Here is a 24,309-nt window from a genome sequence, read left to right as displayed (position 1 = left end):
CTCTCTCATGGCTTTCCAAAATCGTATTGCTGTCGACATGCTCCTGGCTGAAAAAGGAGGAGTATGTGCTATGTTTGGTGAACAATGTTGTACCTTTATTCCCAACAATACAGCCACAGATGGCAGCTTGACTGTCGCCCTGGAAGGGTTACTGAACTCTTAATGGCAAAATGAAGAGCCACTCAGGGGTGGATACTTCAATGTGGGACTCTTGGATGGATGCGTTTGGTAAATATAAAACGCTTGTTTCTTCTATACTTGTATCCATCTCTGTTTTTGCTGCAATTCTAGTGCTTTGTGGATGCTGTTGCATTCCATGCATACGGGACGCTGACAACCAGGATTATAACCACCGCTATTGATCCAAATCCTGCAGATAACGGTCAGATGTTTCCTTTGCTTGCTATTGACGATGCTGACCAAGGATATCTGGATGATGAATAGCATTTAAGCTTTTTGTCACGTCTCTTGTGAGACGTGAAGAGGGGGAATGTAAAACTTTATCTTCTGATAAAGTTTTCCCTATTTTGCAAATTGCACTATTAGCTTGTGTTGTGTCACGTCTCAAGTTTTCCTTCTTTACTGTTACTTGGTCACGTCTCTGGGGAGACGTGAAGAGGGGGATTTGTCGTAGTAAATATATTTGTTATAGTCAATATGGAATATGATATGTTGAGTAAAATGTTGTGCTAAGATCTATTTAGGTCAGGAGCTGGTTATAAGTTCTGTTCCTACCCAATAACAATGGACAAAAGGGTCCTATCTTGTCAGCCTTGTCAGCAGGTGGCCAAGGACAACACCCACGCCATAGGCCTCTCAGTTCTTCCAACTCACGAGTTCTTGCTCTGAGGACACACACACACACACACACACACACACACACACACACACACACATCATCACTGATAACACACACACACACACACACACACATCATCACTGTTAAACACACACACACACACACACACACACACACAAAATCCCCTCCTTTAGGCTGAACATTTGAAGACAGAGAACCCGACTCAGAGCCAATGCAACAGTGACACTAGCCTGGAGGGGACCTCGCCCAACTCATCAGGACCAATCAGAAGATCAGAACTACTAGATTCAACCTACTTCATTTATTGCATAAAATGTCTGCACACAATGTTTCGGGGCTCTCTTCAGATAGCTCCCTAAGAGTTTGACGAACGAGTCCGTGCACGCGATTCCAGATATCTTTACCTCTGAATAAACTGCCTTTATTATACCATATCCACCCTGTCCAAAGTCTCTACTTGGTCTCAGTTCTCCAGTAAACTTGTGACATCAACAGGATTTTTTAACTTAAGGTGTTTTATACAACCAGGCCCTGCTGACTTGGCACCAGCTAATGGGATCCTTAATAAATACCAAAACATTTTAAAACGTCTCAATACTGAGCCAGCTAGCTGCTAAGCTATTAGCAACCCATAGGCTTAGCAGGCTAGTCTTTACGCCGTTAGCTTAGCATTAGCATATTTCGTTTTTTTATACAACTTTCTAATATATCACACTTGGGTGGGGAGATGTCAGGGCCTTTACAATATCATTGAAATGAAGTTGAAAAGAAACCACAATATTATCTTAGAGGAGCTATAAATCAAAATGTTCAAACCAAAATATTAGCAGGCGCCATCTTGTCTAATGTTATTCCATTGTCTAGCCTAAAATTCTTATAGTTTTGCCTAATTTCAGTTTATGTGAAAAAACAAGCAGTCATTGTGAAGAGAATCATTGTACCATCTAAACCGCTGAGAAAAATGTTTTCTATAACCAAAAATATTGTATTTTCAGCTGTTTGAAGCTGATGTACAAAACCGAAAGTAAAAGATGTAAAAACAACATTTAAGAATGGAAAGCATAGAAATAGTTTACATACAACAGATGAATGACAGATCTATAACATGCATTTCTATGTGCATTTGATTGGGTCACCCAAAAAGTAACATACTCTATATTTGTAGCTTTAAACTTTATTCACATAAAAGGTAAGCATTACTCAGATAACCATTTCGACTAACAGCCGTCTTCCTCTAGTGTTAGTGGGGGGACACAAACCGCTGCTCTCGCGCTCCTACCACACCCACTGCTGGCGGCAACAGGTATAAACAATTCCCAATGGAAATCCTTGGAGGACTCGCCCAAAAATAAGAGTGGATTACAACAACAATATCTGAAACTTTTTATACATAAAATGTGATACCATCACCTTATGGGCGTCACAATCCATCCACAGTGCACGAGTGGTTTGATGAGTATGAAAACGATGTAAACCATATGCCATGGCCTTCTCAGTCATCAGATCTCAACCCAATTGAACACTTATGGGAGATTCTGGAGAGGCGCCTCAGACAGCGTTTTCCACCACCATCAACAAAACACAAAATTATGGAATTTCTCGTGGAAGAATTGTGTCGCATCCCTCCAATAGAGTTCCAGACAGTTGTAGAATCTATGCCAAGGTGCATTGAAGCTGTTCTTGCTCGTGGTGTCCCAACGCCCTAGTTACACACTTTATGTGGATGTTTCTATTGGAGGGATGTGGTGTCAGAGAAAGGCCCCAAAAATTGTCAAAGACTCCAGCCAACCAAGCCATAGACTGTTCTCTCTGCTACCGCACGGCAAGCAGTACCTGTGCACCTAGTTTGGAACCAACAGGACCCTGAACAGCTTCTACCCCCAAGCCATAACATTGCTAAACAAGACTGCTAAATTGCTAATCGACTGGCTAGCCGGATTACCGGCATTGACCCTTTTTTGCACTAACTCTACCCACACATACTTACACCCCAACACACACATGAATACGGACGCCACACACACTCATGTTTAGTCATATGCTGCTGCTACTGTCTATCTATCCTGTTGCCTAGTCACGTTACCCCCACATACTTGTACATAGCTACCTCAATTACCTCGTACCCCTGCATTACCTCGTGTAACTATTTCTATTGTATCTTTAACCTCTAAAAGTCTAAGCCGTTTAGGACCATTTTAGGTATGAAAAACAAAATATATTATCAATTATTGATTTTGGCCTTTACTACTATAGCCCATAGAAACATATTGAAATACACATTCATTAATGGCAAAAGACAGTCAAAAAATTAATCATAAGCAATCAAGTTTTGAAGAGTGTCATATCTAGGCGTTAAGAAAGTTCAGGATTTATTTTTGTTGTCGACACATTTAACCCCTTATTTTTGGTGGCACAAAACTACCTCCATACTTCCATTCGTTTGTATGGGTTCCCTTCACAGGAGTCCTGTGACACTTGTGGGGGTCGTAGAGCAAAACAGAGAACACTGTGTTCAAGAGTCTCCCCTTTCCATAGAGTGGTCATAATAGTTTGTAGGCCAAACGTTTCTGAGAAGATCACCTTCCACTGCAGATGCAAAAGGCTGACATATGCGGATGCGGTGGATTGAGACACAGCCCATGCAAAGAAACTGATATCTCTAGCTTAAACTGATGGATTTTGATGGGGATTTCTTAAATTATGTTACTTCGATTGACTCACGGGTGCGTCAATAGACTCTTAAATGAACTCTGCATTGTTGGAAAAGGACCCGTTAGTAAGCATTTCACCATTAGTCTAACCTGGTTGTTTACGAAGCGTGACAGATAAAATGTGATTTGATCAATTTGATTTGATTTCCTTTATTCTGGCAGTTACCTGTGTGATCTTTGAGCCTGACTATCATTGTCATGCCACATACAGATCTTGGAAGATGCTTGTTTTCTTAAGAAGATATCTTATATCCAAGGCAATTAAATGGTAAGGTTTTCAGTTTGTTGTTTATTGAGGAATCATCCAGAGCAGTTTTCAACAGTTGTAACACATACACAGGAAGTGAATCATGACTAACTATTTACGGCGTATATCTCGATCAAGCAAATGACAGAGGAGTAAAAAAAACAATACCATGGTCAAATTAATGGTCGCATTAACTTCTTTACAGAGCTGGTATCAGGTACATTTCTCTTCTCCAAGAATACCCTTGCAGATTCAATTGAAGGACATTATATTTCACAATTCCATAAAAAATGATGTTCAACAAAATATCCTGTTTTCATTTTATTTTCCCAACAGCAATGTGCTTTAAAACTCTGCATACATTGCAAATATGCAAATATTCTGTACTACTAGTGAACCGTAGTCCACTCCTCAGCCCAGGCAAGTGTGTCTGTGTGTGTGTGTCCCCGAAGACTGCAATTATGCTGCTACTCTCTACCACAGACTTTGAAAGGAGAGAACATGGGGTGTCTGTCCCTGGTTAATGGACAGAGGGACATGGAGTCAGAGAAACAGATCCATAACACACACACAGTGTCTGTCTGTCCAACTTTAGAAGGTGTTTTTGATCTTGGAGGCGACCTGCGTGAGGATCTCTCCTATCTTCTTCTGCCAGTAGAGGACATGTTTGGATTCAGCACACCACAGCTCCCCGTGACGCGGCTCAGCATTCTCACAACGCTTACGCACCTCTTCCTGCTGCTCCTACAGGGGACACAGAGAGAGGGGAGAGGGGTGAGACGCATAGAACAACACAGAGCCCCCCACACACATACAAGCTCATTCAGACACACACACACATACCTCTGTGCCGTGTTGCATCTCAAACTTGTAGAAGAGGGCCCAGGCGTCTCCCAGGTCTGGCTCAATCTTCACTGTCCTCAGGAACCACTCTCTGGCCTTAGTGATCTTACGCTCGCTCCAGAACAGCCTGTGATACACACACACACACACACGCCAGCTGGTTACCGCCAGATTACAACTAAGATGTTGACAGAGGAAGAGGAGATAGTGGGCATGTGTTGTACTGGTAGAGTGAAAGCAAGGGAGAGAGTGAGGGAGAGTTTAAACTACTGAAGGAATGAAAGCAGAGAGAAGGAGAGTTTAACCTACTGAAGGAATGAAAGCAGAGAGAGAGAGAGAGTTTAACCTACTGAAGGAATGAAAGCAGAGAGAAGGAGAGTTTAAACTACTGAAGGAATGAAAGCAGAGAGAGAGAGAGAGAGAGAGTTTAACCTACTGAAGGAATGAAAGCAGAGAGAGAGAGAGTTTAACCTACTGAAGGAATGAAAGCAGAGAGAAGGAGAGTTTAAACTACTGAAGGAATGAAAGCAGAGAGAGGGACAGTTTAACCTACTGAAGGAATGAAAGCAGAGAGGGAGAGTTTAACCTACTGAAGGAATGAAAGCAGAGAGGGAGAGTTTAACCTACTGAAGGAATGAAAGCAGAGAGAGGGACAGTTTAACCTACTGAAGGAATGAAAGTTTCAAGTTTCAATGTCACATGCACAAGTACAGTGAAATGCCTTTCTTGCAAACTCAAAACCCAACAATGCAATGATCAATAACATAATACTAGAAAGAAACACACACGAGAAATAAGAAATATGAAGAACACAATAAGTAAGTAAGCAAGCATACTATTTACAGGGTCAGTTCCAATACCATACAATGTGCAGGGATACTGGAGTGATGGAGGTAGATATGTATACAGGAAATAAGATAAACAGAGTAGCAGCAGCTTGTATGTGAGTGGGTGTGCGTGTGTGTAGAGTCAGTATAAATGTATGTGCATATTATGTGTGAGTGAGAAGATGGAGTGAGTGTGTGTGAGTGTGTTGGCCCTGTGAGAGTGCATAGAGAAAAGATAAAAAGGTCAATGAGGATACGAGGTTAACTCAGATAGTCTGTGTAACTATTTTGTTAGCTATTTATCAGTCGTATTGCTTGGGGATAGAAGCTGTTCAAGAGCCTGTTGGTGCCAGACTTGATGCACCGGTACCACTTGCCGTACGGAAGCAGAGAGAATAGTCTATGGCTTCGGTAATTGGAGTCTAACCATTTTCAGGGCATTCCTAACACACCGCCTGATATAAATGTCCTAGATGGCAGGGAGCTCGGCCCCAGCGATATACTGCACTGTCCGCACCACCCTCTGTAGCGCCATGCGAACGAGGGTGGTCATATTGCCATACCAGGCAGTGATGCAGCCAGTTAAAATGTTCTCAATGGTACAGCTGTAGATATGTCAAACTATTTCAACCTACAGATGGGGAAGAGGCGCTGTCGCGCCTTCTTCACGACTGTGCACGTGTTTGGACCATTAGTGATCTTTAGTGATTTGGACACAGAGGAACTTAAAGCTCTCGACCTGCTCCACTGCAGCCCAGTCGATGTGGATGTTGGCGTGCTCGCCCCCCCCCCCCTTTCCTGTTGTCCACGATCAGCTCCTTGGTCTTACTGACGTTGAGGGAGAGGTTGTTGTTCTGGCACCACACTGCTAAGTCTCTGACCTCCTCCCTGTAGGCTGACTCATCGTCGCCGGTGATCAGGCCTCCCACCTTCATGTCGTGGGTGAACAGGGAATACAGGATGGGACTAAGCACACACCTCTGTGTTGAGGGTCAGCATGGCGGAGGTGATGTTGCCTTGTCAGGAAGTCCCGGATCCAGTTGCAGAGGGAGGTGTTCAGATCCAGAGTCGTAAGCTTGGCGACAAGCTTGGAGGGGACAATGGTGTTGAACGCTGAGCTGTAGTCAATGAACAGAATACTCACATTGGTATTCATCTTATCTATGTGGGCGAGGGCAGTGTGGAGAGCAATTGAGATGGCGTCATCTATGGATCTGTTGGGGCGGTATGCAAATTGGAGTGTGTCTAGGGAGTCTGGGATGGTGGAGTTAATGTGTGCCATAACCAGCCTCTCAATGCATTTCATGATTACAGAAGTGAGTGCTACAGGGCGTTAGTCATTGTGCGAGATCACCCAATCCTCTGGGTCGGTGACGGCCCTCACACCCGGCACAATGTTGTTTTTGTTGTCAAAGCGTGCATAAAATGCATTGAGTTCGTCTGGTAGAAAGGCATCGTTGGGCAGATCACGGTTGGGTCATCCTTTGTAATCCATAATGGATTGTAGCCCCTGCCACATGCGGCGGGAGTCAGAACCTGTGTAGTATGATTCCACCTTATTCCTATATTGTCCTTTGGCTCATTTGATGACTCTGAGGAGGGCATAGCGGGACTTCTTATACTTGTTTCTGTCCTTGGTCGTAGCCTCAGGGTTGTCTACGATAGCTCTGTGTGCGGTAACCCTGGCCTTTATTTTAGTGCCAACCTCTGTGTTAATCCAGGGCTTTTGATTGGGGAAGCAGCGAACCCTCACCGTGTGGCAATGTCGCAGATACATTTTCTAATGAAGCCGGTGACAGAGGTGGTTAGCTCGTCAATGTTATCGGCGGAGTCTCAAAACATATTCCAATCAGCGCTAGCAAAGCAGACCTGTAGCATAACCTCTGATTCTGGTGACCTTTTCTCAACTGAGCGAGTCACGGGTACTTCCTGTTTGAGTTTCTACTTGTAAACAGGAAGCAGGAGTACGGAGTCATGATCTGATTTGCCGAATGGCGGACGAGGGAGGGCCTTGTATGCTTGCTTGAGGGTAGAATAACAGTGGTCTAGGACTTTATCGCCCTAGTGGCGTTGGAGACGTGTTGATGGAAGTTGGGCATCACGTGTCTAAGTGATGCGGAATTAAAAATCGCCGGCAACCAGAAAAGCAGCCTCGGGATATAGGTTCTCATCAAATCAATTGTTATTTGCCACATGCGCCGAATACAACAGGTGTAGACTTTTCAGTGAAATGCTTACTTACAAGCCCTTAACCAACAATGCAGTTGTAAGAAAATAAAAAAGTGTTACGTAAAAAATAGATAAGTAAAAAATATCTTAAAATAAAAAATAATTAAAGAGCAGCACTAAAATAAAATAACAGTAGGGAGGCTATATACAGGGGGTACCAGTACAGAGTCAATGTGCGGGGGCACCGGTTAGTCGAGGTAATTGAGGTAATATGTACATGTGGGTAGAGTTAAAGTGACTATGCATAGATTATAAACAGAGTAGCAGCAGCGTAAAAGAGGGGGTGGGAGGGATAATGCAAATCGTCCAGGTAGCCATGATTAGCTGTTCAGGAGTCTTATGGCTTGGGGGTAGAAGCCTTTTGGACCTAGACTTGCCGTGCAGTAGCAGAGAGAACAGTCTATGACTAGGGTGGCTAGAGTCTGACAATTTTTAAGGTCATCCTCTGACACTGCCTGGTATAGAGGTCCTGGATGGCAAGAAGCTTGGCCCCAGTGATGTACTGGGCCGTACGCACAACCCTCTGTAGTGCCTTGCGGTCGGATGCCGAGCAGTTACCATACCAGGCGGTGATGCAACCAGTCAGGATGCTCTTGATGGTGCTGCTGTAGAATTCTTTGAGGATCTGAGGACCCATGCCAAATCTTTTCAGTCTCCTGAGGGGGAATAGGCTTTGTCGTGCCCTCTTTACGACTGTCTTGGTGTGTTTGGACCATGATAGTTTGTTGGTGATGTGGACACCAAGGAACTTGAAAGCTCTCAACCTGTTCCACTACAGTCCAGTCGATGAGAATGGGGGCGTGCTCAGTCCCCTTTTTTTCTCTGTAGTCCACAATCATCTCCTTTATCTTGATCACGTTGAGGGAGAGGTTGTTATCCTGGCACCACACGGCCAGGTCTCTGACCTCCTCCCTATAGGCTGTCTCATTGTTGTCGGTGATCAGGCCTACCACTGTTGTGCCGTCGGCAAACTTAAATGATGGTGTTGGAGTCGTGCCTGGCCATGCAGTCATGGGTGAACAGGGAGTACAGGAGGGGAACTTCAGATGGCCCTGTATATGTGCTTTCTTGAGCAGGGGGACCTTGCGGGCGCTGCAGGATTTCAGTCCTTCACGGCGTAGTGTGTTACCAATTGTTTTCTTGGTGACTATGGTCCCTGCTGCCTTGACAGTTATTTTGTGTTTCTTCCATTTGCGAATAATCGCACCAACTGTTGTCACCTTCTCACCAAGCTGCTTGGCGATGGTCTTGTAGCCCATTCCAGCATTGTGTAGGTCTACAATCTTGCCCCTGACATCCTTGGAGAGCTCTTTGATCTTGGCCATGGCGGAGAGTTTGGAATCTGATTGATTGATTGCTTCTGTGGACAGGTGTCTTTTATACAGGTAACAAGCTGAGATTAGGAGCACTCCCTTTAAGAGTGTGCTCCTAATCTCAGCTCGTTACCTGTATAAAAGACACCTGGGAGCCAGAAATCTTTCTGATTGAGAGGGGGTCAAATACTTACAGTGGGGAGAACAAGTATTTGATACACTGCCGATTTTGCAGGTTTTCCTACTTACAAAGCATGTAGAGGTCTGTAATTTTTATCATTAAAATGCAAATCAATTTATAATATTTTTGACATGCGTTTTTCTGTATTTTTGTTGTTATTCTGTCTCTCACTGTTCAAATAAACCTACCATTAAAATTATAGACTGATCATTTCTTTGTCAGTGGGCAAACGTACAAAATCAGCAGGGGATCAAATACTTTTTTCCCCTCACTGTAGCACAACAGTTGGTGTTGATGTAGAGGCAAACCCCTCCCCCCCTCGATTTCCCCGACTCCACTGTCCTGTCCGCCCGGTGAATGGAGAATCCATCGAGTTGGATAGCCATGGGGGTATCTTGTCTGAGAGCCATATTTCACAAAAGCAAAGGATATTGCAGTTTCAAGAGCAAAGAGAGGGAGAGGTTAACCTACTGAAGCAATGAAAGCAGAGAGAGGGAGAGTTTGTCCTAATGAGACAGTACAAAGGGGAAGGTTGTCATTGCAAAGATGGGGGGAGTTTGAAGATGAATATTCTGTAGTTTGGTGGTGTGTGTATCGTACTTGGCCACGGCTAGCAGGACGTGTGGGTCGTGTTCACACTTCTTCAGAGCATCAACACTCTTCGTCTTCCTCTGGGGCCGTGCCTCCAGAAACACTGCCTCAGCCCACAGGATACCTACAGAGAGACAGAGAGCGAGAGAGATACATGTAAATACAATATGTAAGAGTATTTTCTCCACCCTGAACTGTTGATCATGATTAAATATAGACATACTGTGCCTTGCAAAAGTATTCATCCCCCTTGGCGTTTTTCCTATTTTGTTGCATTACAAACTGTAATTTAAATGGATTTTTATTTGGATTTCATGTAATGGACATACACAAAATAGTCCAAATTGGTGAAGTGAACTGAAAGAAATTAATAGTTTCAAACAATTCTAAAAAATAAATAATGGAAAAGTGGTGTGTGCATATGTATTCATCCCCTTTGCTATGAAGCCCCTAAATAAGATCTGGTGCAACCAATTACCTTCAGAAGTCACATAATTAGTTAAATGAAGTCCACCTGTGTGCAATATAAGTGTCACATGATCTGAGTATATATACACCTGTTCTGAAAGGCCCCAGAGTCTGCAACACCACTAAGCAAGGGGCACCACCAAGCAAGGGGCACCACCAAGCAAGTGGCACCATGAAGACCAAGGAGCTCTTCAAACAGGTCAGGGACAAAGTTGTGGAGAAGTACACATCAGGGTTGGGTTATAAAAAAATATCAGAAACTTTGAACATCCCACGGAGCACCATTAAATCCATTATTAAAAATAGGAAAGAATATGGCACCACAACAAACCTGCCAAGAGAGGGCCGCCCACCAAAACTCATGGACCAGGCAAGGAGGGCATTAATCAGAGAGGCAAGAAAGAGACCAAAGACAACCCTGAAGGAGCTGCAAAGCTCAACAGCGGAGATTGGAGTATCTGTCCATAGGACCACTTTAAGCCATACACTCCACAGAGCTGGGCTTTACGGAAGAGTGGACAGAAAAAAGCCATTGCTTAAAGAAAGAAATAAGCAAACACGTTTGGTGTTCGCCAAAAGGAATGTGGGAGACTACCCAAACATATGGAAGAAGGTACTCTGGTCAGATGAGACTAAAATTGAGCTTTTTGGCCATCAAGGAAAACGCTATGTCTGGCGCAAACCCAACACCTTTTATCAGCAGGGACAGGGAAACTGGTCAGAATTGAAGGAATGATGGATGGCGCTAAATACAGGGAAATTCTTGAGGGAAACCTGTTTCAGTCTTCCAGAGATTTGAGACTGGGACGGAGGTTCACCTTCTAGCAGGGCAATGACACTAAGCATACTGCTAAAGCAACACTCGAGTGGTTTAAGGGGAAACATTTAAATGTCTTGGAATGCCCTAGTCAAAGCCCAGACCTCAATCCACTTGAGAATCTGTGGTATGACTTAAAGATTGCTGTACACCAGCGGAACCCATCCAACTTGAAGGAGCTGGAGCAGTTTTGCCTTGAAGAATGGGCAAAAATCCCAGTGGCTAGATGTGCCAAGCTTATAGAGACATACCCCAATAGACTTGCAGCTGTAATTGCTGCAAAAGGTGGCTGTAAAAAGTATTGACTTTGGGGGGGTGAATAGTTATGCACGCTCAAGGTCAGTTTTTTTGTTTGTTTCACAAGAAAAAATATTTTGCATCTTCAAAGTGGTAGGCATGTTTTTATGTATGTTTTTTTTAGTGGGTAGATCAGCTTTAAAATTGCAGATAGATTGTAACTTCCATCAATGTAATTGTCTGCATCACTTCCAATCCCCCCTATGTTTTTTTTCTCATATATATATATATATATACACACACACACACACAGTGGGGGGAAAAAAGTATTTAGTCAGCCACCAATTGTGCAAGTTCTCCCACTTAAGATGAGAGAGGCCTGTAATTTTCATCATAGGTACATATCAACTATGACGAAAAATTGAGAGAAATAAAATCCAGAAAATCACATTGTAGGATTTTTTATGAATTTATTTGCAAATTATGGTGGAAAATAAGTATTTGGTCACCTACAAACAAGCAAGATTTCTGGCTCTCACAGACCTGTAACTTCTTCTTTAAGAGGCTCCTCTGTCCTCTACTTGTTACCTGTATTAATGGCACCTGTTTGAACTTGTTATCAGTATAAAAGACACCTGTCCACAACCTCAAACAGTCACACTCCAAACTCCACTATGGCCAAGACCAAAGAGCTGTCAAAGGACACCAGAAACAAAATTGTAGACCTGCACCAGGCTGGGAAGACTGAATCTGCAATAGGTAAGCAGCTTGGTTTGAATAAATCAACTGTGGGAGCAATTATTAGGAAATGGAAGACATACAAGACCACTGATAATCTCCCTCGATCTGGGGCTCCACGCAAGATCTCACCCCGTGGGTCAAAATGATCACAAGAACGGTGATCAAAAATCCCAGAACCACACGGGGGACCTAGTGAATGACCTGCAGAGAGCTGGGACCAAAGTAACAAAGCCTACCATCAGTAACACACTACGCCGCCAGGGACTCAAATCCTGCAGTGCCAGACGTGTCCCCCTGCTTAAGCCAGTACATGTCCAGGCCCATCTGAAGTTTGCTAGAGTGCATTTTGATGATCCAGAAGAGGATTGGGAGAATGTCATATGGTCAGATGAAACCAAAATATTACTTTTTGGTAAAAACTAAACTTGTCGTGTTTGGAGGACAAAGAATGCTGAGTTGCATCCAAAGAACACCATACCTACTGTGAAGCATGGGGGTGGAAACATCATGCTTTGGGGCTGTTTTTCTGCAAAGGGACCAGGACGACTGATCCGTGTAAAGGAAAGAATGAATGGGGCCATGTATCGTGAGATTTTGAGTGAAAACCTCCTTCCATCAGCAAGGGCATTGAATATGAAACGTGGCTGGGTCTTTCAGCATGACAATGATCCCAAACACACCGCCCGGGCAACGAAGGAGTGGCTTCGTAAGAAGCATTTCAAGGTCCTGGAGTGGCCTAGCCAGTCTCCAGATCTCAACCCCATAGAAAATCTTTGGAGGGAGTTGAAAGTCCGTGTTGCCCAGCGACAGCCCCAAAATATCACTGCTCTAGAGAAGATCTGCATGGAGGAATGGGCCAAAATACCAGCAACAGTGTGTGAAAACCTTGTGAAGACTTACAGGAAAAAGTTTGACCTGTGTCATTGCCAACAAAGGGTATATAACAAAGTATTGAGAAACTTTTGTTATTGACCAAATACTTATTTTCCACCATAATTTGCAAATAAATTCATTAAAAATCCTACAATGTGATTTTCTGGATTTTTTTTCTCATTTTGTCTGTCATAGTTGACGTGTACCTATGATGAAAATTACAGGCCTCTCGCATCTTTTTAAGTGGGAGAACTTGCACAATTGGTGGCTGACTAAATACTTTTTTCCCCCACTGTATGTATGTATGTATGTATGTATGTATGTATGTATGTATGTATGTATGTATGTATGTATGTATGTATATATATATATCTCCTTTTAAAAAATATATTTCCCTTTAATACTTTCCAACCCCACCACCCCTTCCCTAATTGGAGTAAACTATTGAACAACAATGCTTAGGCCTCTACTTCCAGCTTATACATAATACAGTGTGGGAAAAAAGTATTTGATCCCCTGCTGATTTTGTACGTTTGCCCACTGACAAAGAAATGATCAGTCTATAATTTTAATGGTAGGTTTATTTGAACAGTGAGATACAGAATAACAGCAAAGAAATTCATAAAAACGCATGTCAAAAATGTTATAAATTGATTTGCATTTTAATGAGGGAAATAAGTATTTGACCCCTCTGCAAAACATGACTTAGTACTTGGTGGCAAAACCCTTGTTGGCAATCACAGAGGTCAGACGTTTCTTGTAGTTGGCCACCAGGTTTGCACACATATCAGGAGGGATTTTGTCCCACTACTCTTTGCAGATCTTCTCCAAGTCATTAAGGTTTTGAGGCTGACGTTTGGCAACTCGAACCTTCAGCTCCCTCCACAGATTTTCTATGGGATTAAGGTCTGGAGACTGGCTAGGCCACTCCAGGACCTAAATGTGCCTCTTCTTGAGCCACTCCTTTGTTGCCTTGGCCGTGTGTTTTGGGTCATTGTCATGCTGGAATACCCATCCACGACCCATTTTCAATGCCCTGGCTGAGGGAAGGAGGTTCTCGCCCAAGATTTGATGGTACATGGCCCCGTCCATCGTCCCTTTGATGCGGTGAAGTTGTCCTGTCCCCTTAGCAGAAAAACACACCCAAAGCATAATGTTTCCACCTCCATGTTTGACGGTGGGATGGTGTTCATGGGGTCATAGGCAGCATTCCTCCTCCTCCAAACACGGCGAGTTGAGTTGATGCCAAAGAGCTCGATTTTGGTCTCATCTGACCACAACACTTTCACCCAGTTCTCCTCTGAATCATTCAGATGTTCATTGGCAAACTTCAGACGGGCCTGTATATGTGCTTTCTTGAGCAGGGGGACCTTGCGGTGCTGTAGGATTTCAGTCCTTCACAACATAGTGTGTTACCAATTGTTTTCTTGGTGACTATGGTCCCAGCTGCCTTGAGATCATTGACAAGATCCTCCCGTGTAGTTCTGGGCTGATTCCTCACCGTTTTCATGATCATTGCAACTCCACGAGGTGAGATCTTGCATGGAGCCCCAGGCCGAAGGAGATTGAAAGTTATTTTGTGTTTCTTCCATTTGCGAATAATTGCACCAACTGTTGTCACCTTCTCACCAAGCTGCTTGGCGATGGTCTTGTAGCCCATTCCAGCCTTGTGTAGGTCTACAATCTTGTCCCTGACATCCTTGGAGAGCTCTTTGGTCTTGGCCATGGTGGAGAGTTTGGAATCTGATTGATTGATTGCTTCTGTGGACAGGTGTCTTTTATACAGGTAACAAACTGAGATTAGGAGCACTCCTTTTAAGAGTGTGCTCCTAATCTCAGCTCGTTACCTGTATAAAAGACACATGGGAGCCAGAAATCTTTCTGATTGAGAGGAGGTCAAATACTTACTTCCCTCATTAAAATGCAAATCAATTGATAACATTTTTGACATGCGTCTTTCTGGATTTTTTGTTGTTGTTATTCTGTCTCTCACTGTTCAAATAAACCTACCATGAAAATTATAGACTGATCATTTATTTGTCAGTGGGAAAACGTACAAAATCAGCAGGGGATCAAATACTTTTTTCCCTCACTGTATGTCCTCGTTAAAAACAAGTTATCATCCAATAGGCTTTGATTAAATTTCCAATATCCTCGCCCACATGGAAATTGAGTAAGAGTAATGTATATGCCAATTATATGATGGTCCGACTGCATTCTGTCCCCTATCAACACTTTTTACACTTTTGGTGCCAACGAGAATGACATAAGAAAGAAGTCAAGACGACTAGCTTGATTGAGTCTCCGCCATGTAGATCTCACTAGATCAGGATATTTAAGCCTCCATATATCTACTAGTTCTAATGTATCCATGACATTCACGATTTCCTTAAGAGCATGAGGGTGATAGTTTGTAGTGTGATTTCCTTTACGGGTCCATTGAGCTATTCAAAACGGTATTATATATAATCTCCCACCATAATAATAGAGTATTGTATTGCTTGCAAGGTTGATAATTTATTATACATTGGCTTGCGAAAGTATTCACCCCCTTGGGGGGGGGGGTTGTATCATTTGATTTACACAACATGCCTACCAAGATATTTTTCATTGTGAAACAAACAAGTAATAAGACAAATAAACTGAACTTGAGCGTGCATAACTATTCACCCCCCAAAGTCAATACTTTTTCCAGCCACCCTTTGCAGCAATTACAGCTGCAAGTCTCTTGGGGTATGTCTCTATAAGCTTGGCACATCTAGCCACTGGGATTTTTGCCCATTCTTCAAGGCAAAACTGCTACAGCTCCTTCAAGTTGGATGGGTTCCGCTGGTGTACAGCAATCTTTAAGTCATACCACATATTCTCAATTGGATTGAGGTCTGGGCTTTGACTAGGGCATTCCAAGACATTTAAATGTTTCCCCTTAAACCACTCGAGTGTTGCTTTAGCAGTATGCTTAGGGTCATTGTGCTGCTGGAAGGTGAACCTCCGTCCCAGTCTCAAATCTCTGGAAGACTGAAACAGGTTTCCCTCAAGAATTTCCCTGTATTTAGCGCCATCCATCATTCCTTCAATTCTGACCAGTTTCCCAGTCCCTGCCGATAAAAAACGTCCCAACAGCATGATGCTGCCACCACCATGCTTCACTGTGGGATGATGTTCTCGGGGTGATGAGAGGTGTTGGGCTTGCGCCAGACATAGCGTTTTCCTTGATGGCCAAAAAGCTAAATTTTAGTCTAATCTGACCAGAGTACCCTTTTCCATATGTTTGGGGAGTCTGTCTCCCACATTCCTTTTGGCAAACACCATACGTGTTTGCAAGTGTTTTTCTTTAAGCAATGGCTTTTTTCTGGCCACTCTTCCGTAAAGCCCAGCTGTGTACGGCTTAAAGTGTATGGCTTAAAGTGGTCCTATGGACAGATACTCCAATCTCCGCTGTGGAGCATTGCAGGTCCTTCAGAGTTATCTTTGGTCTCTTTGTTGCCTCTCTGATTAATGCCCTCCTTGCCTGGTCCGTGAGTTTTGGTGGGTGGCCCTCTCTTGGCAGGTTTGTTGTGGTGCCATATTCTCTCCTATTTTTAATAATGGATTTAAATGGTGCTCTGTGGGATGTTCAAAGTTTCTGATATTTTTTAAATAACCCAACCCTGATCTGTACTTCTCCACAACTTTGTCCCTGACCTGTTTGGAGAGCTCCTTGGTCTTCATGGTGTCTCTTGCTTGGTGGTGCCCCTTGCTTAGTGGTGTTGCAGACTCTGGGGCCTTTCAGAACAGGTGTATATATACTCCGATCATGTGACACTTAGATTGCACACAGGTGGACTTTATTTCACTGATTATGTCACTTCTGAAGCTAATTGGTTGCACCAGATCTTATTTAGGGGCTTCATAGCAAAGGGGGTGAATACATATGCACACACCACTTTTCCGTTATTTATTTTTTTGAATTGTTTGAAACTAGTAATTTCTTTCAGTTCACTTCACCAATTTGGACTATTTTGTGTATGTCCATTACATGAAATCCAAATAAAAGTCAATTTAAATTACAGGTAGTAAGGCAACAAAATAGGAAAAATGCCAAGGGGGTGAATACTTTCGCAAGCCACTGTACTTAAAACAACTTTAACCTTTGATGTCTGAGGACTAAAACGTGTCGTTTGAGTAAACATTAGAATTCTGTTGAAGTTAATTGATTTTTCTTTTACTTACAACAAACAATTTTTTTTTACTTTGCAGGCTAAAAATCTTTGTATGGGCTATGTACTCACAAACACTTCACTAGCTAGGTTTCCATCCAATTGGCGACAGGTTTCCATGTGAATATTCTAAAATCCACATAAAAACAATATGCGCATTTTCCATCAAATTGACTTGTTGCGGATAAAAGGCTGTGCATGATGACATAATGCACATAAAAATTACTTTTGCGGTTAAAGTCCTATCTACTGAATAAAAAATATAACTTAAAATGGGTTTCCATCGCATTTTCAACTCTACTGATGGTTTTGTAAAACAAATTGTCGCGTTAAATAGCAAATGTGCCCACTCTGGTCTTGGCACGTGCACTCTAGCCAGCTGCTCGAAGATACAGTGCGGATACAGCCTACTACATGAGGAGATTATTATTTTGATTTGTCAAACGGCAGCCAAGCATCGATCATCATGTCACCAGAATAAGACCCTCGACATTTATTGGAAAGGAGCATCAAACTCACCACCTTGTGAAGTTCATCATAACTTACAGTGCTATGAAAAAGTATTTGCCCCCTTTCTAATTTTCTCTACTTTTGCATATTTGTGATACTGAATGTTATCAGATCTTCAACAAAAACCTAATATTAGATAAAGGGAACATAAGTGAACAAATAACACAACTATTACATATTGTGCCACCTTTAGCTGCAATGACTCCAACCAAATGCTTCCTGTAGTTGTTGATCAGTCTCTCACGTCGCATCATCCATGTCGTCCAAAAAGTTATACTTTTGAATCATCTGTCCATAGAACGTTCTTCCAAGAGTCTTGATGATCATCCAGGTGCTTTTTGGCAAACTTGAGTCAACTTTTTGGACGAGATGGGTCCCATTATGCCTTGCGAAAACCAAACACTGCATTCCACAGTAAGAACATCATACCAAAGGTCAAGCATGGTGGTCGTGGTGTGATGGTTTGGGGATGCTTTGCTGCCCCAGGATCTGGACGACTTGCCTTAATAGAAGGAACCATGAATTCTGCTCTGTATCAGAGAATTCTACAGGAGAATGTCAGACCATCCGTCTGTGAGCTGAAGCTGAAGCGCAGCTGGGTCATGCAGCAAGACAATGATAATAATAATATGCCATTTAGCAGACGCTTTTATCCAAAGCGACTTACAGTCATGCGTGCATACATTTTTGTGTATGGGTGGTCCCGGGGTTCGAACCCACTACCTTGGCGTTACAAGCGCCGTGCTCTACCAGCTGAGCTACAGAGGACCACATGATCCAAAACACACAATCAAGTCTACATGAAAATTGCTAAAAAGCAACAAATTGGAAGTTTTGGAATGGCCTAGTCAAAGTCCAGACCTAATCCCAATTGAGATGTTGTGGCAGGACTTGAAACGAGCAGTTCATGCTTAAAAACCCACACGTCACTGAGTTAAAGCAGTTCTGCATGGAAGAGTGGGCCAAAATTCCTCCACAGCGACGTGAGAGACTGATCAACAACTACAGGAAGCATTTGGTTGGAGTCATTGTAGCTAAAGGTGGCACAACCAGTTATTGAGTGTAAGGGGGCAATTACTTTTTCACACAGGGGAATTGGGTGTTGCATAACTTTGTTTATGAAATAAATATGTAATTGTTGTGTTATTTGTTCACTTATGAACCCTTTATCTAATATTAGGTGTTTGTTGAAGATCTGATAACATTCAGTATCACAAATATGCAAAAGTAGAGAAAATTAGAAAGAGGGCAAATACTTTTTCATAGCACTGTATTTCATCTGTAGCCTAATAAACTGCATGCTTTCCAGACGAGTCGTAGTGGAAAGACCACACACCATATCATCGCGTGACTCCAAGTTTACGTCAAAATGATGGTTATTATATCCATATTTGCGCATAAAGGCATTTCCGCCGCTATTTCACAAAAAGATCCCACCTTGTCTAGCGTATTTTGTTTTGTCGACATTTGGATGGAAACCTGGTTTATGTGAGTAAATACATCTCACATAGTGACCAAGCTAACTGGGACAATCACCACCTGGATCTAGCAGACTAAAAAGACTGAGAATTGCTCTCCATCACACACACATTGTGACTGACTGTCTTACCTGAGTTGGCGCACTCCTGTAAGGCTTTAGCCATCAGTGTGTTGGCGATGTTCTTCAGCCCTGCCCTGAACTCCAGTCTCACCGACTCCAACCTGACAACACACACAAACATGTTACTGTGTGTGTTTTAAGCGTGTGTGTGTGTGTCTGTGTGCGTCCGTCTGTATGTGTCTGTTTGTGTGTAAGTGTAATGCATCTGTATATCTCACCATAGCTCTGGGCTCTGTGGGTTCTTGAGGCGTGATTTCTCCAGGATGGATCTGGCCCTGGTCAGCTGGCCAACCCTCTCCTCCAGACGAGACAGCAGCAGCCACAGGGACATGGAGTGGGGACACTTCTTCAGCTACACGTACGCGGACACACGCACAGTTAAGAGGAATCGGTGTTAAACACAGATCTGTTTTAAGACTTGATCAATAACTGGGCGACATTGAACTTCAGATAGCCTACTGTCTCTCTAGCTGTATGCATGTATTCTGATATCTCTCATAATCCAGAATGCCCACTCCTGTCTTCACGTCCAATCTCCCTTCCCCCTCTCATCCCCCGGTTGTAGGCCTCCCTGGCCTTCTCTCCCCCTCCTCACCCCCTTGTTGTAGGCCTCCCTGGACTTCTCTCCCCCTCCTCACCCCCTGGTTGTAGGCCTCCCTGGACTTCTCTCCCCCTCCTCACCCCCTGGTTGTAGGCCTCCCTGGCCTTCTCTCTCCCCTTCCTCACACCCTGGTTGTAGGCCTCTCTCTCCCTCTCTCCCTCTCTCCCCCCTCCTCACCCCCTGGTTGTAGGCCTCCCTGGCCTTCTCTCTCCCCCTCCTCACCCCCTGGTTGTAGGCCTCCCTGGCCTTCTCATTGTTTTCAGACTGCTCCTCTATCTGTCCCCTCATCATCCAGAGCTTGGGGAAGTCCTCGTAGTGTTTCAGAGCCTCGGTACACAGCTCGTGGGCCGCTTCGATGTTCCCCAACACCCACTCCAGCTTAACTGACTTCATAAACACCTGCAATGGGACAAACACACACTCTGTTCATTAACTTTTCATCTTAGTAATTACATTGGAACACTCTTTTCCTTAGCAACATTTCCTTCTGAATAAAAGCTTGCAGAAGAAATAGCAATGAACAACTACATTTTTGGAACTGGAGTAGGCAGTGGCAAGACAACATCACAGACAACCATTTAAAATGTAACTAATATCATGTTGTAATGCTGCCAGTTACAACATCCTCAAGCCTAGCCTGGACGTTTCTACCTTCAACAACACCACATTGTTACATTATCTGGCAAGCAATGCTACAATCTCCTGGAGACAGACAACACTTTGGCAGTTTCCCATCCAGTTGTGAATCTAGCAAGCCTGGGCATGGACGCATGGAGAAGACTCCAACTGGATAACGCACCATTACCTTCATAGAATACTTCCTCCCAAAACAAATCTATCTGAGGTCAGGTCCATCTCCATCTCACCAATTCCTGCTGTTCTGTCTGACCGAGAAGCAACCCCTACACACCTAGCACAGCCACCAGCTTCCAGATTCACATTTACCCGATAGTAAATTACTGAGGAAACGGTGTGTGTGTGTGTGTACTGTATGTTATCTATATATCCCACTGGGCCATCCTGACAAGACAAATGAGTTTGGAAATATCCCCCTGGGGCTCTAGTTCTCTTTCACCCGACACTGATGTTGATGTTGTGCAAACTGGAAGATGGATGACTGTAGGACTCGTTCTGATTCAGCTCTTTGTATCAATAGGAGGAGTCTTGGCTGACATGTAGGACTCTCTCTGATTCAGCGCTTTGTATCAATAGAGGAGCCTTGGCTGAGGCTAACAGTTAAAGGTTATGGCTAAATACAGATGTGCAATCTTAATTTGATCACTCTGTTTTCGCAGAGAATTGTCCTGCACTGTAGGAAATACAAATTTCTTTCTAAAGTTTGTAATTTCCCCTTTAAAATGTCAGACTTGATTTGTATCAACACCTACAAAAATGTCCATTAATTATAATCCACATAATAATGAATGTGTCTCGTAGCTGCAAGATTATTTTCCTGCAGTGAGAAACCGGTCAAATTAAGAATAGACATCTGTACAGTGGAGCAGCAGGATATTGTCTTCTGTCCCCCCTCCCCCTCAACTCAAGTCCCGGTCAAGGCTCACACATATGAACCATACACAAGCACCATATTATATATCCTCTATCACACACCCGCTCATCCCACCCATACTCACAAACAACCCAGGGATGCGTCGGACAATGTGACCGGGAAGATTTAAATTTACTGGCCATGACAGAAATAACATTTGGAGTATGATAATGCATCTTAACAGAACATGCAACTCATGTAATGAAGCAGCCAATAAAACATAATCTGTCAAAATGCAGTTCGCTGGAAAATGCCATTCTAAACAGCGCACATTGGAAAACACCATTCTAAACAGCGCACCTGATAGCGGTTCCATATGTGACAGAGATGAAAATCTGTTACATTTAGAAAGAGGGGGAATCGAAAGATGCAACAACTATGATGGGTTGCTAATATGACTAGGGTTGTGCCTTTGGCTTCTGGACAATTAAAGAAAGTTGATATGAAAACCATTAGAACAGGAGAGAAATGGCATAGCGGTGGGTCCAATTGTCACGCTCTGGCTCCGGGACTCTGTATGTTGAGCCAGGGTGTGTTCGTTTATGTGTTCTGTTTCTATGTTGGGTGTTCTAGGTTGTCTATTTCTGTGTTTGCCTGAGTGACTCCCAATCAGAGGCAACGAGTGTCAGCTGTTCGCTGGTTGTCTCTGATTGGGAGCCATATTTAAACTGTCTGTTTTCACCTTGTGGTTGTGGGTTTTTGTTCCGTGTCGGTATTTGTTTACCGTTGGACGTTACGAGTCATTTATTGTTTTGTTCGTGCTTTATTAAATAAATTCTAAACATGTTCATTCAACACGCTGCGCATTGGTCTACTTCTCTCCCTGACGATCGTGACAGAAAAACCCACCAAAACTGGACCAAGCAGCGTGTCCAGGAGCCATCGCCAGGGGGAATCGCTTGCAGATCTCCGTGGCAACCTCGACTGGGTCCAGCCTTGTAAAGAGCAGAGTGGATAGACTTGGGAACAGTGGAGGAAGAGTCTCGACTGGGTCAAGCCTAAGGAGGAGCAGAATGGCTGGAGTTGGAAGCAGGAGAGCGAGAGTTGGGCGAGAAATATAGAGGCCTGGCCCACGGGGAAGAGAGACCCCCAGAAATTTTTTAGGGGGGGCTAACGCCGTGGACGACGGGCCAGCAGGAGACCGCGGCAGAGCGGCCCAGCGGATTGGCAGAGGAGGCCGCCAGGTTAAGGGGGCTACTGGTCACAGAGGAGAGGGAAAGTGTGGAGGCACGGCGAGAGGTACTGGGGTGTGTTACCAGTCCGGTCCGGCCCGTTCCTGATCCCTGCGTAGGGGCCAGTGGTGTGTGTCCCCAGTACGGTCCGGCCTGTTCCTGCCTCTCGCACCAAGCCTACGGTGTGCGTCGACAGCCCAGTCCGGCCTGTTCCTGCTCCACGCACCAAGCCTACTGGGTGCGTCGCCAGCCCAGTTCGGCCTGTCCCTGCTACACCAAGCCTAAGGTGTGCGTCGCCAGCCCAGCCCGGCCTGTCCCTGCTCCACGCACCAAGCCTACGGTGTGCGTCGCCAGCCCAGCCCGGCCTGTCCCTGCTCCACGCACCAAGCCTACGGTGTGCGTCGTCAGCCTGGTCCAGCCCGTTCCTGCCACTCGCACCAAGCCAGGGGTGCGAGTCGTCAGCCTGGTCCAGCCCGTTCCTGCCACTCGCACCAAGCCAGGGGTGCGAGTCGTCAGCCTGGTTCAGCCCGTTCCTGCTACTCGCACCGCGCGGGTGCGAGTCGTCAGCCTGGTAAGGCCCGTCGCTGCTCCACGCACCAAGCCAAGGGTGCGAGTCGTCAGTCCGGTGAGGCCCGTTCCGGCTCCACGCACCAAGCCAGGGGTGCGTATCGTCAGCCCGGTCCGGTCCGTTGCTGCTCCACGCACCAAGCCAGGGGGGCGCATCGTCAGCCAGGTCCGGTCCGTTCCTGCCTCACGCGCCAAGCCAGGGGTGCGCGTCGTCAGTCTGGTGCCTGATCAGGTACCGGTCAGCTGCTCCACAACGGAGCGTAAGCAATCCGCTCCGTCGATGTCCAGTCCAGATCCAGCCAGCGGGGTCAGACCGGACCAGGGGCGCTACGGGGGAATTATGGAAGGGTGGTGGTCAAGCCCGGAGCCGGAGCCGCCTCCGAGGAGGAATGCCCACCCAGCCCTCCCCTGTGTGGGTTTTGTTGAGGCGCGGTCGCAGTCCGCGCCTTTAGGGGGGGGGTACTGTCACGCTCTGGCTCCGGGACTCTGTATGTTGAGCCAGGGTGTGTTCGTTTATGTGTTCTGTTTCTATGTTGGGTGTTCTAGGTTGTCTATTTCTGTGTTTGCCTGAGTGACTCCCAATCAGAGGCAACGAGTGTCAGCTGTTCGCTGGTTGTCTCTGATTGGGAGCCATATTTAAACTGTCTGTTTTCACCTTGTGGTTGTGGGTTTTTGTTCTGTGTCGGTATTTGTTTACCGTTGGACGTTACGAGTCATTTATTGTTTTGTTCGTGCTTTATTAAATAAATTCTAAACATGTTCATTCAACACGCTGCGCATTGGTCTACTTCTCTCCCTGACGATCGTGACACCAATAGGGAAGTAAATGGAAATAAATTAGCCAAAATTATATAATTACTCCTGTCTATACATAAATAAATAAAATAATTGAAAATATTTCACCAGAAAGCATGACTTAGCCACAGAGGAATCGAGGATCATTAGTTTCTTAAGAAAAATAGCAGTTGGTCATTTCAAAGCACAAGTTTGTAGGCCTATGTCTATTTAATAATAATAATAATAATAATATGCCATTTAGCAGACGCTTTTATCCAAAGCGACTTACAGTCATGCGTGCATACATTTTTTTTTGTGTATGGGTGGTCCCGGGGATCGAACCCACTACCTTGGCGTTACAAGCGCCGTGCTCTACCAGCTGAGCTACAGAGGACCAGCAGCACGCGTGGCAATAGGCCTAGCTGATTATTGAGTT

The 24,309-nt window shown here is 44.5% G+C and overlaps 1 protein-coding gene across 1 annotated transcript in view; it reads right to left on the bottom strand.

Annotated features, from left to right (window-relative positions):
• Positions 1-3,800: 3,800 nt before the first annotated feature.
• Positions 3,801-24,309, bottom strand: part of prpf6 (PRP6 pre-mRNA processing factor 6 homolog (S. cerevisiae)) — a 39,446-nt gene continuing 18,937 nt past the window's right edge. The window contains exons 16-21 of the mRNA XM_045209559.1: positions 20,031-20,207; positions 19,426-19,559; positions 19,217-19,308; positions 9,772-9,886; positions 4,622-4,748; positions 3,801-4,522 (exon numbers count right to left, since the gene is read on the bottom strand). Of these exons, the coding sequence (XP_045065494.1) occupies positions 4,370-4,522; positions 4,622-4,748; positions 9,772-9,886; positions 19,217-19,308; positions 19,426-19,559; positions 20,031-20,207 (798 nt within the window). The 3' untranslated portion in view covers positions 3,801-4,369. The remainder of the gene's footprint in view (positions 4,523-4,621; positions 4,749-9,771; positions 9,887-19,216; positions 19,309-19,425; positions 19,560-20,030; positions 20,208-24,309) is intronic.

Source organism: Coregonus clupeaformis, chromosome 30 (assembly GCF_020615455.1).
Source record: "Coregonus clupeaformis isolate EN_2021a chromosome 30, ASM2061545v1, whole genome shotgun sequence".
Lineage (NCBI taxonomy): Eukaryota > Metazoa > Chordata > Actinopteri > Salmoniformes > Salmonidae > Coregonus > Coregonus clupeaformis.
This window is presented reverse-complemented; position numbering and strand designations above follow the sequence as displayed.